Genomic DNA, 14,111 nt, shown 5'->3' with positions numbered 1-14,111 from the left:
CTATATGCTTTACACTACGATTTTCTAATCGAAAATTATAAATATTTATAATCATACAAATACTTCTAATAATCATTAGAGTTCCCATTTTGTTATTTACGTTTATCATGTATAATACAGTGTAACTGCCAAAATTGAAACACATTATATATAATATAAATATAGAAATACTTGGGTATGTGTTTGTCTTGTTGGTCAAAATAAATTATAAATATTACTTCGTCATCGTTCGCACTTTGTGCGTGAACGCGTCGCTGTGCTGCCATTGCGAACAAGATAACTTCCAGTGTGAAAACAAAAAGATAAAATATAATATACATAAAAAAATACCGTTGGTAAATTACCAGTAATAAATTATCGATACCCGTTTTTCCATTAACAGTCGTAATAGAGGCGAGCGAGCGAGAAGCACAGAGAACGGAATCAACGGAGACAGAGACAGACAGAAAAAAAAGCACATTAATATATATTATTATTACTCCGGAAAGTTGGTGCAGTTTTGGTATCTCGAAACTAGCGACACATGTACGTATAATACGCGTACGTACGCCCGGGTGAAAGGCGTGGGCGTCCGGGCAGAGCCTACGGGCTCGCAGTGACCACAAAACCCGTTTTCCAATATTTTTTTTCTGTTTCAAATCATAATTATTGTATAGTTCTCGTTCTTAATATTTTTTTAAATGCGTACGGACATGGAAATCGGACCGGTCTAGAAATTAGGTAATTGATTTTTTTTTCCTTTTCGTTTAAAGTGTTTATACTATATATGTGTTATGCATATATGCGTATAGGTATATTATAATATCGGTTTGAACCCAAAAGGTCAATAGTTGTGAAAGACACACGTACTATAATATGCATATATAACAGATATAGATATGATTGGTACCCATTTGCAAAATCTAGAGTTTCTAGTTTGGTTGACTAAGGGAGAAAGTTGTAAAGTATTAAATATAGAGCTTATACGTGTAACAATAATATAATAATGAAATATGAACCTATATACACCACAGAAATGTGACTTGCATATAGATAATATTATAATACGCGTAGCTTAGGCATATAGACCGGTAGGTACTTACCATCGAGTGTCCCAAATATTCGGCGGCGTTATCCGATATGTATAGGAGTTTGCCGTTTTGGGTCATCATCATCAAGAACCCGCTGAGCGACTGAAAAAAGTAATTTTCTACGTTAAATACGAAATAATAATAATAATAATAATAAAAAATATCAAAAGTATACATTTTTATGTAAATTACCATTTATTTACGTGTGCGTAAGCACACTATAATTGTCTGCGGGTCATGTAATGTATATTTTCGTGTTATTTTTTTTTTATTATTCACAATCTTACCATATACGGTAGGTGCATGAGCAGTAATTACAAGGGGTCACCCAGACATTTGCACCTATCCACGGTCGTCGAATTTCCCGGTCAAGGACAATATTTTTGTGTTTAGGAATCGAAAATGTTTATTACTTTACTAGAATGACTGGGATAAACTTTTTTTTTTTTTACTTCATGATCGTGATAAATAAAAGACATAAGTAATGGATTCAATTCTACAACATATTATCAAAAAATTTATTTTATTTTCAGAGAAATCATCGGGTTCACTCAAAAACAGTAAATACATATCAAAAGGTTCCTGTTTTGATCTCGTTTTCTGTGACTTTTAGTGTAAACATGACAATTTATTTATGCAAATATAAAAAATAATAATCTACTATTACAGATGACAGTCTTATAATTTTATTATATTAACTCAAGACTTTGCACTTTGACTTAACATTTTCTTGTTGATTTTTTACTAGCTGATTTTTTATTCAAAGAACTTTCAAAAGTTATTATTTTAGTATTATTCTTTGGAAATAAGTTAATTTATTATAAATAGCCTGCAAATACATTCATGATATATTTGGTTCTATAAAAAAAAAACACAAACTAACTTTAACCAGAATTAGCTTATATTTGATTCTAACGACTTAAATTAATTAAAAATCACATGAATAATTATAATAATAATGATTATTGACCATTAAGATTAAAAATCTGAAAATAATATATTAATATGGTTGAATTTAATTCTTAGATTTTTCTAAACATAAAATATGAAATAAAAATATTTATTTAGCTTGATATACCTATTTTATTTCTTTGTCACTAAACTCTATAGTCTATGCCTAAGATATCCATAGTTAATTATTTTAGGTTCTATTTATCATTAGGTATATACATACACATTCACCAAAACTTCATTAAACAGTTCATCCTCATGACATTTTTAGTTAGCATATCGCTATCTCAGATAAAATGTTATTATTATTATTTATAATATATAATATTACTCGAATATTATTTATATAAACTTTGTTATTCTAATATTTTTCTTCAGTTCTTATATTATCACTACATTATTTTATTATTATTTAATTAACAATAACCAACTATTCAACCATATAAATACTATTATTTTATCATAAGCTGTAGTCTTTTAGTATCAATTCATATCTTTTTAAAATATGTATAGTAAAAAATTAAAATTATAAAATCTGTAGAATATTAATATATTTGCAGATGTAGATAAATTAGACCATGGGTATCTTATTGTAATAAATGAATAAAAAGTATAGATATTCATTATTATTTGATTTATTTATAGGATTATGTATTAGTAATATTGTTAGTATTATAATAAAAATAAAAAATTATCGATACCGGTTGGTACCTGATGATATTCTTATATATTTATTAAATATAGTTAATTAATAATACGTATCTGCAGGTATACTTCTTGTATAATTTCTTTAAATTTGGCAGATGATTTTAAAGGAGCTAAAATACTACAAATCAAAACGTGCGTTGTATAAAAAAACGTTTTTATAATTTTTTTTAATGTAATACACATTGGACTAAACTGCAGCAAACGAGCCTCAACTAACAGTGCGTAGGATGTATCTATTAATATATTTCGACTGCTATTAAATATTGATGAAAATGTCCGTGAGTTATTTAATTATATAATAGTTTATCCACTCGCGTACGGTACATTTATGTAAAAAAGTGTTAACCGTTTTACGCAAATCTGTTTTTAAAACTTGAAGATCACACGTAAGATAAGGAAAAAAAAACCCGTTAATTTTTTTATAGCGTTTATATAGCATCATACTAAAAGGACTTCAGAATCGTGTACATATATATTATATATGCGTAAATATGTATATATGTGTGCACTGAAATAATTTGAAGACCAACGACCGTGCACCTAACTATTTATATATATATATATTTAATATAATAGCGTTGAACGGTCTACATGGTCCTTAAGAATCGTATAGTCTCGTTGTGGAGACGTCTCATTTTCGGATCATCTTCATACATAATATAATATATGTATACACAAGTAAGATAATACGTAATGATATATGGTATATGTATATAAATATTAAATATATATATATAAGTACGGTTAGGATATAGACTTGACAGGTCCGACGGCGAAGGTGAATTGAAGCGGTCAGACCACTTTCGTCGTATACATGGTGTAGGTTTGTATATAATATAGTACACTACCCGTATACTATATACCTAGTTGGTAGGTTTAGTTAATAATATTGTGATAATAATATGTGTGTATATTATGTATGATGCGCGCGCCGCAAGAACCTCTCGGGGAATTTTCTGCATGTCGCCGTAAAAATAATTACAATAATATCCTACCTATATAATAATAATTTGTATAGAAATAATAATTATTATGATGATATTATAAAATATTTTAAATCATATATTTAATAATATGCAAACGGCGCGGTGATAAAACGAACTTGTGTCCTTCTGACCCACTGAGGGGGGGCTATACTTATACAAAGCGAGAAAATATATGAAGAGAAATAATATTATACGACCGAGGAACGGTATCGCGCACACGGATCTATCCCATTTTTAATCGTCGACCCCCGCGCGAGGAGTCCCCCGCCTACGTAATGAGATTATATTACGTTTACGTTGCTTTCCGACATCGGCAAGCGCGATAAATCAATGGAACAAATCCGATACATCAATTGAGTCAAGTAGATTCACGCCGTAAACGGTTTTTGTATTCCTTTTTATTCGGTGACTGTTACCCTATGCTGTTGTACTACATACCAATATCATAAAGAACTATAGATAATATGATTAATGTTTGAAGTCTAAAATATTTGACAAAAACGTGAAACATTGCATTTTTTTAATACAAATATTGATGATAATTATTTATTATTCAATAAAAATGTATTCCATAAATTGTAGTATTAATCATTGATATTAATATTTAATAATTATGAGAATCCACCACATGCCCAGTAAGATTATTTTAAAAAAACTAATAAAAGAAATTGATGAACTAGATAGTGATAATGAACTACGTAACTTCTACCAGAAATTGAATATGAAATCAATACTCATTAGAGTGTTTAGTCGTAGTGTTAACTTGGAAAACGAAAAATAACAGAATTCAGACATTGAAATAGATAAACTTATGACTTTGATAAATTTATAAAACGATATTATATTATAATTTATTTATTTATTGTTTTATAAATCATTCTAACTATATAAATATTAAAATATATAATTAACTATTTAATTCTGTATAGGCTTTGGTAAATCATATATTTAAAAACAAAATGACAAATGTTCGTAGAAATAAAACTTTTTTAAAAAATAAAACAAATTTTATTAAAATACTGAATTATTTATTTCATACATTATTTATCATGACATTTTCAAACACTAAATATAATACATCGCATTATTGAGTTAGAATTTTTACGACGACAGAAAACGAAAAAAAATTCAAACCAGATCGAAATAATATGTACAGTACCTATAATACAATTATACATATGTATAAAAGTACATACTTGCGGCGGTGGACACCTTATTGACGATCGCGCGCGCGCAATATTCCTACAATATATCTTATCGTTGGAATTGCGCCAGCCGGACCCGTGTTTTTGTATTTTTATAATAATATATATTTGCCGGTTTTTATTTAACTCCTCCGTTTCTTTACGTTACCGTATCTATACGATATATATATATATATATACCTACGCAACGACGAATGCCGGCATGATACACGCGGAGAAAAACGTTATATCACACGCTCGTACTAATTTCGTATTAAATGCTCCTACAATCTACTCTGTTCGTTGCGGCAAATTGAAAAAAAAGTGTAAATTTTGTACGATGGTTATAGTATTATTATATGTGGCACTATCATTGCAAGCGATGATGACCATCAGCTTGCAACTGCAACGTTTTTATGCATTATTTAATAAATAATTATTAATAAAAACGATTTGTAAACTGAAAAACTGAAAATAATATGAATTAGTGTTCATTAGCGGTGATAAAGTTATGGCGTAGGTATATTTACGTTTTTACATCATTCTAAATCGCATAAATTACCGTCCAACTGTGCTCTAATATTATGTCCTTACGGGTATCCCGCCAATTATACAGACTACCCATGTTTGTAAAAGTTTCAATTAATCCCCGACAAGCAACATTATTTTTTTCTCACAGTTAAACCTTAAAAATAAACGTTTCCTATGGTTTCATCAACCATGATTCCATATTCCATCCCATACCATAAAAAATCATGTGTCAAACAAAAATTCACTAGCTTATCAGCCTACTAATTTCCCTTTATTTGTCCGTTCTAAATGATTCTCTATCCTATAACTTTCATTAATAATTTTTCATATTAGTTACTTAGGTATCGACATATCAATGCATAATTTATTGCCCGAGATATAATAGGAATAACTAGCAGAAAATAAAAATAAAAATCATTATTAATATGATACCGCGCCGCGTCTGACATTGGCGATCGGTCGCAGTATCGGGTACAGATATATGTTACACACCGCGGACCGAATGTCGAATTGGACGTGGGGCCGGATTGTTTTCTCTTATATATACGACCGGACGGATAATAATCTTTTCCGAATTAACCGGCCAAAAGTATTATCCACTGTTATCATTACTATTATACTACACGGTGTATTATAGCGAGCACGCGCGCTCCGCGGTCTCGGCGGTGACGATGACGACGTTTTGACATCGCGGCCGCGCACATGACGTATGATTGATGGTCGCCTGCGCGTCACTCGGGGCGGCCGCGTGTCTTGTAACAACGACGACGACGATAATAATAATAATAATAATAATAAGCAGAGCGCCTCTCATACACATTACCATTATTATTATTATAATATACTCGCACACGTAATTTATATATTATACATATATATATATATATATATATATATATATATATATTGTAATATGTGCCGTCGCGACTGACAATATGTATGTAATAGTCGCGTGCCTGCGAACTTTGAACTATATATATATATATACAATATACATATTATATATTATACATTATTATTGTTATTATTATATTGCAGTGCTGAGCTAACATATAAATCGGCCAATAATAGTTGGTTTGCGCCCCGCAGCGGGACTCGGCCCCGGACAATACCCGTAAATCACACCGAGCGCGCGCGTGTTGCGGAGGAAAACACCTCCGGGGTCGTATCGCAGGTGACCCCTTTTAGAAAAAGGTCCGTTTAATTGCCAACCCATTAACGTGTAGTTTATTGCGAACAGATCTTATAGGTATACTCTTTGAGTCTTTCTCTCTGTCTCTTGGTGTAAATACGCCTATATATATATACGGCATGACCGTCTCTGTTTGTTTTATCTTATCCACTGCTCGTTATTCGTCTTTGTTTTTTGTTTTATTTATTTATTTTTTTTTTTTTAATGAGCGTGCGCGATGATGAGTTTAGCTCGTGGTCGAACGATTTATGACCCGAGCGAAAGATCGGGGGAAAACATTTTAACAACCACCGCCACCGCATATGTATAGACTTTGATATATATATATATATATATACTTAAACATAACAAAAACAAATGACCACGAGGCTTCTTTAAGACTATATATATTATATAGGTATTATTATATGTATACATTGCTGTCCTAGCGCCACTACAGCTTAACTATGGCCGCAGACGACATTATAAAATAATTTTATAACGAGGATAATTGGGTATTTAGTTTTAACCGATATCGGTATAATAATTGTTGAACACGAACCGATTACAGACATGACATATTGCGTAAAAGAACACTTGTCACGCACACCCAATCGGTAGGTATATTAAATTCATATTAAGTAAAAAAACCTATTATATGATAATGCATTTTATGTGTAAATGTATATAATACTCGTACGCGATCACTGACTATACAATTTTTATTTACATATATTATATAGTTAATATATTTTATTAACAGCATGATACATGCATATCTTTTAACACCCCTATACTTACAATAACCGCTCTATACTTCCACATTTTAAATACCAACACAGAACAAATTATTTCTAAGAAAACTGTCCAACTCTAAGAATCTTTATTGGGTAATAAACTTTTGGCAATAAATTTCTGTTTTATTTTCACCCTTACGCGTCATTTTTAAATTCATACCTAAATGGTGATATGGAATACTGAATAATATACAAAAACATTTTATATTATAGTATTTTTACACATTTGTTTGTATTGTTATGTTAAATCCAAATATTTTCCTGATTTCCAATAGTCTTATCTGTATTGTTGGTCTTTTACCTATTATATACACTTAAAATGAATAATTATTTTTATAAATTCATCGAATATAATATTTTCTCGACATACAATCATATAATTATGTCGCACTAGAATAACTTACAACACATATATTATAACCTATAGACTATAGAGCGTTAAACTGTAATGCTGTAACAATATTAACCGTGCACTACTCCTAAACAATACATGTGTACGGCAGTATACAACGACGTAATGACAATATTGTCGTAGGTAGATATATAATAATATTTTTCAAAATGAAAGAAAACATACGGTGTGGATCACGGGCTAAGTAATAACCTATGTAAGAGGTTTGTTAGATATAAACCAGTAAAAGTAATAAAATTGAAATTAAAATAAAAACTATTAGTGAGAAAAAAAGAATTTTCTCTACGAACCGGTTAGCGGTGCCAGTGTCAAAGAGTTATATATATAATTAGCGTAATAATCATAATAATAATGAACGTACGAAGGTACTTGCGCGATCAATGTACACGGTATAAGTACACCAAGCTGCGCGCGCGAACGTACCTATACCTATACCTGTATAAAATATTATCTACAGCTATAGCGGTAAGCACAATAATATTATACCATATACCAAGTATATTATAATATTATATTGGTACTATGATGACCGGTCGATAGTGTTATAATTTCATATTGAGATTATTGTTATTATTATTTTTTGTATTCAATATTTTTCTTGAGACGCGTCGTACCTACCTATGTATGTATATTATAGGTACTTGCGCATGCACATATTATACTATAAGCGGTTTTTTAAACGAATAATTATCGTGACTCGCGCATGTGAAGATACTTCTGAGGTAATTGCAGTGGTGTTTTTGAGGGAGGGATTACGTAAATTAAATTGTTTCAGTTTAATAAAATTTAAAATCTATTTTATTGCATAATTGCATAATAAATTGAGTAATCATTAAAAATACTGTAGCATTAATGATAATAATTTTAAAATGTTTTCTAAATATTAAAAAAAATAATATATCACCATTATTTAATCATAATATCATAGTACTCGCCTTCATTGTTCAAAAACATATTCTTCAAATATGGTTTTAAACGGGAAATGTCATTTTAAAATCAAATACTTATGAACACAATTAGATACAACGATTACTTTTATGATTTTGCAATCATGGTTGGCTATATCAAGTTTGGAAATATTTTGATGTAAACACACCATAAAGACAAATCAAACAATATTGTCATTGGATTTATATTAATAAAAATATGTCTAAATTTAAGAATTAACAAATGTGATGATGAAATTAATCATTTTAATTGACCAATTGTGTTTGTATTATACTCAATACTCATAGAATTTCAATAGAAGAGTAATATAAACGATAGAAAGGTAGATTCATTTTAACCCGGGTGAATTTGGGTAAAATATTAGCAAAATTGTAGCTACATAGTACAAAATATAAAGTATAAACAGTGAAACGCGAGTTATAACGAGTTTTAAGGTAAACACGTGGAACTCAATGCCTGCAATTTGCCATGTACCGCGGTCTCATGGACTAGTATAGTTGCCTCGGGGAATATTCGTTAAGTTTCGCGACACGGCAATGTTTATATGGATGGTTCTTATAATAATAATAAATGTTTGTGAAGATCGTTACCGCTTCGCTTACATCAACGTTGCACCAGTGCAGGCGGTATAGTGTCCTCCTCGCTCATTCTGTCGCGGCAGCGATAACGAATCTGCGTACCTACGCGGTTTATCATCGGCGGCTGCTCGGTTTCGGTATACGCGCCGTACAAGGTGTCGCGAGGCGTGCGCCAGCTCAATACAAGGTTTTCCAATAAACACACGTTCACGGGTCGTCTCCGTTAGAAGTTTTTTTTTTTTTTTAAAAAAGGCTGCCTGTCCATATTATTATTGTAGACGACAAATCTGTACACATTGAATTATATTTTATAGAATGCCGTCACGATACATATACATATGCTTATAATATAATATATTACCTAAACCTAATAGCGTAATTTGTTTTAATAGCTATCCAATCCTTTGCTTTTGTCATTAATTTTTCTCAATCTTCTCGTGTATAACACAAGTGTAAAATAATCTTTATATTAAGAAAAAAATTATTAACAAAATATTGCCGAAAGCTATAATTCTGAACTAAGTATAGATAATATTAAGTAGGTGTAACTATCATAGAAAAAATAATACATTTATAGATTAATAAATAATATATCTTACATTTTAAAATTTATAAACTTGAATATTTTTGGTGTTGCTAATGCTACACTAGCAACACTTAAATTACACCACCAATATTACACATATATATTATCGCAGTCGGCTAAATATGTGTGCATAGTACTAATCCCATAGTTATCTATACTATACATAACTGCATTATAGTAAGAAATCATTCCACACGTTATAATGTATTATTTTTTAAAGCGCATTTGGTATTACACTATTTTGACAGAGTTTCAAGGATGAGAGTCGTGTTAGATGGCGAAGTAGAATAATCTAATATATAAACGACAGTGGGTTTAAATATATTTTTTATAAAATCATGGCGAACTGATGAAGTACTAAAAAACATAGAGTATTGATTTTTCTTGCATCTTATTACATTTAATTACTTATAGTTATCATGTCTTGCATACTATTTTAAATCTATATAGCGTTAAATGTATGTAAATGTCAAATTATTATTATTATTTTTCAGCTAGTATCAAACGTAAAAACATAATAATGTTTAAAATAATGAAACTGTCAATTATAAATTCACAGTAGCTATAAGCAGTTTGGGTATTTTCCGCAAAAACATTTTTTTAACGTAAAAACATTATGATTTTTGGAAAAACATACAGCGGCAATGTCACAATTTATATTTTATTATTACTTAAAATTAAAAAATGTAGGTATATACATTAAGATTGTCTGTGAATACGAGTGTCTCATTTAAAAAAAAAAAATCACCTCACCTAGTATTATAATAATATGTATGTATACAAGACGTATACGCTGGTATATAATAATATTACATGTATCTAACCTACGGCTGCAAGCCGGTCATTGGGGGCGGTGCGGGAAAAAAAATGAATAACGACCCGCAGCGTCGTCGTCTTCGTCGTCGTCGTCGTCGTCGGTTGTGTGTCGTGTTCTTCTGCCCGGTACATAAATCCAGAACCGTGAGAACTGTATCCACCCACCGGTGGCGGCGGTGGCGCTGCTGCTGCAATCGCGATGCACTCTATATAATATGCACACATATAATGCACTGCACTAGCTGTGCATTGCAGACAGGGAGGTTCACGCGTGTCCTCTTTCTGTGTTTTGTATCCGTAAGTCGAACACGCGATTATAGTGAGAAATGTATTTTAAACGAATGATTTTAATTTTCAAGCTCTCATTGTGAAAACCAAATATCGTATTAGTACGATTTTCATGTACCGTAAATAACGTATTGTACCAACATGTACATTATAATTAACAATAATAATATAAAAATGTATATTATTATGTACATATTAGATAATAATATAAATAAAAACCCACTCATCATCTTATGCAGTCCATCTTCGCATTTAATCAGGTAAAATAATGTTTATGGTTACATTGGGAACATAATATATTATTACCATTAGTCGTTTGCTAGACGACTTCCGTAAACGTACTGCCGTTGATTTCAGTAGTACACAGAAACCATAATAATCGGCTTGCGTAATCTCGATATTTATATTATATTTTACGAACATCGTCCGTTCGCGTTTATATTGCATTATACGAAACGTTATCTCTTCTTTTTATTCCATAACATAACAAGAATAAAGTATTTATTTTTCGCCATTTCTCTTAGCAAATACTTACGCGCGTATACAAGAACCTTGTGTTTTATCCGTGTGCACATCGTAAATTGTATTTTTTAACGACTGCGACATGGTTAACGGTCGACCGTTATTGACGTATATACCTAATCGTCTGCGCTTGAAAATCGTGTTTGCCAAGTATAATATGTGTATATACCTAACTATTATATGTACGTACGTCGTATACATGTACTTTTCAAAGGGGCAAAAGTATATAAACATGAATTAAAAAACGAACCTTATTATAAGTATATATGACTGCAGTTGTTAAAAAAAAAAACAAGTTACCTATGTCAACATACCTAACGGATTATATTAAACGGAATATTATTGCATTATAATCAATACTGTTGTTTTATATCGGAAAGTAATTGAACAAAAAAATGTTTTTCCCGTGGTAAAATAATAATAAAAAAAAAAAAATCGAAAATAAAATATAAACTAATATGGAATTCAAACATTTATTATTATAACATAATGTAAGCAATTACTGCATAGCACTATGCGGCGGTCATAATACCTACTATACAGTCTGTACCTACTCTACGGTACCAGCCAATAAGAAGATAATAAGTATCTACAATATATATAACCAATATGAAAATATGTTCATTGTGCATATATGTAAATATAACATTATGTATATATAGTAAGTGAACAACAAGAAGTATATTTTGAAAGGTATGATTTTTTTTCTCTTTCAATAATATTATTAAATCGTTGTCAAGTGACTTATGTTTTTTTTTCGTTCGATTTACTTTTCAAGCCTGGTAAAATAATCACCTCCATACAGTGTACTAAGTATACTAACCAATACGCTATAGATTTTACGGAAGTTATCTGTGCCATAATTGCACTGCTGTACACTTCTCCGGATAATATACAAACAACAACAAAAACAATAATAACATCGTATTATATATAGGATTGTATATATTTTATGTGCGCGTACACCTCGGGCCGAAGAAGAATCCGACGCGAACCGCTATAAAGATATGCGGATCTGCCTTCACGTATATAATATATATAATATGTATATATACATATAACTCGGTGCATACCCAAACCCATATGTACGTGTACGTACCAGCCTGAGGCGCTCGTAAACCAGATCGATCCATAAATTGTTATTGTGGGTGAAACAATATAATATATACTACTTCCCCGCGTACGTCTTATACATTTGAATATATATATAGGTATATAATATAATGTATGAAACGTCTATATATCGGTGGCGCGCGCGCCCGCTTGTCGAGGACCGCAAAAAAAAAAAAAACGCGCCGAAGACAACGACGACGATACCTATCGATCCGGAAAAACATCTGCGGCGTAGTATGTGTTATATATCTATAGAGTATACCTCTCACTCGCACACTCGCGCGCACACATATACGATCCGATTTCGTTTAGATTTATCGGTGGCCGTTTATTATTTTGACTATAATATATACCTGTATACGACGACAACAACAACAACAATACACACGCAGAGTACCTATGTTGTATAAGATAAAAAGACTTCACGCGTTTATACCGAACGGTATTCCGTTTTTTTTTTTTTTTTGCACGTATATGGTTGTAGAGTGTAGATACGTTCGTATATTAGCGATTTTTAAGCGCACTCGCGTATTATTATATACGCATATTATAGCTGAGTATTTATATAAACAGGATAATTCAATGAATATAATATGCTCGCCCTTTTTTATTCTTTAATAAAGAGCTTAGGAATTCAAAATCTGATCTTTGGAATTTTTAAACTCACTTTTAGCGCTTTTCCTCAAACTCTTGTGCATTTTTACAACCTAAGGAGTGTTTCGCGAAGATAAAAATGTCTAGTTTTCAAACAAGAATGCCCCTTTACTACTGTTAATTATTTGGCGGGTAATGTTTCTGAAAATGTTGACGTATCAAAATCAAAAAATATCGAAGGACAAATTTTTGAGATATTGACTTTGTGCATTAAACACGGGTTGTCATTTGAAATTCTCCTTGAATAGCAGAACAATTCCAAAAATCACAATTTGAATACGTTACCTTTTTAAATAGAAATATTATGTATGTGCATAATATACTTAGTGAATCACCCTGTATATATTATATGACTGGAGGGCGTATCTGCACGGAGATCTGACGATTTTACATAATATTAAATAGGAATTACAATACACGTCAGGTGTTTGTGTTGATATTTTATACACACCCTGTGCAAGTATAATATATACCTACGCTAATTTGCGCGCGAAAACTTCTATACAGATGGCCGCGGGCCACACCACGTCGTCGACCGTTTGACGGACAACCCGACGACGACGAATGCGGCGGCGGCGGCGGCGGCGGCGCGCGTGTTTTTTATTTCCACTCTTCTCCTCTCACCATCGACGGATGTTGACGGACACAGCGGCCGATTGTAATTGTACTGTCCTCTTCGCGGCAGCGGCGGCCCCGTTACTATTTACCACCACATTTTATTCGCCGCCGCCGGACAATAACGCGCGCGAACCGATGAGCCGGGTAGATAAGACGCGGACGAGCGCGTTTAACGACC

General features: G+C 31.5%; 1 protein-coding gene across 2 annotated transcripts in view; it reads right to left on the bottom strand.

Moving 5' to 3' along the window:
- The window catches only part of LOC113558248, a 120,057-nt gene that overhangs the window by 42,506 nt on the left and 63,440 nt on the right, over positions 1-14,111 (bottom strand). For both annotated transcript variants that reach the window (XR_003405611.1, XM_026963729.1), the window contains exon 4: positions 1,083-1,172. Coding sequence is in view for 1 of the 2 variants with exons in the window: in XM_026963729.1 (XP_026819530.1) it covers positions 1,083-1,172 (90 nt within the window). In the remaining variant the exon portion in view is untranslated. The remainder of the gene's footprint in view (positions 1-1,082; positions 1,173-14,111) is intronic.

Source organism: Rhopalosiphum maidis, chromosome 1 (assembly GCF_003676215.2).
Source record: "Rhopalosiphum maidis isolate BTI-1 chromosome 1, ASM367621v3, whole genome shotgun sequence".
In the NCBI taxonomy this organism is placed as follows: Eukaryota; Metazoa; Arthropoda; class Insecta; order Hemiptera; family Aphididae; genus Rhopalosiphum; species Rhopalosiphum maidis.
The sequence above is the reverse complement of the archived record's forward strand: the minus strand, read 5'-3'. Positions and strand labels throughout refer to the sequence as shown.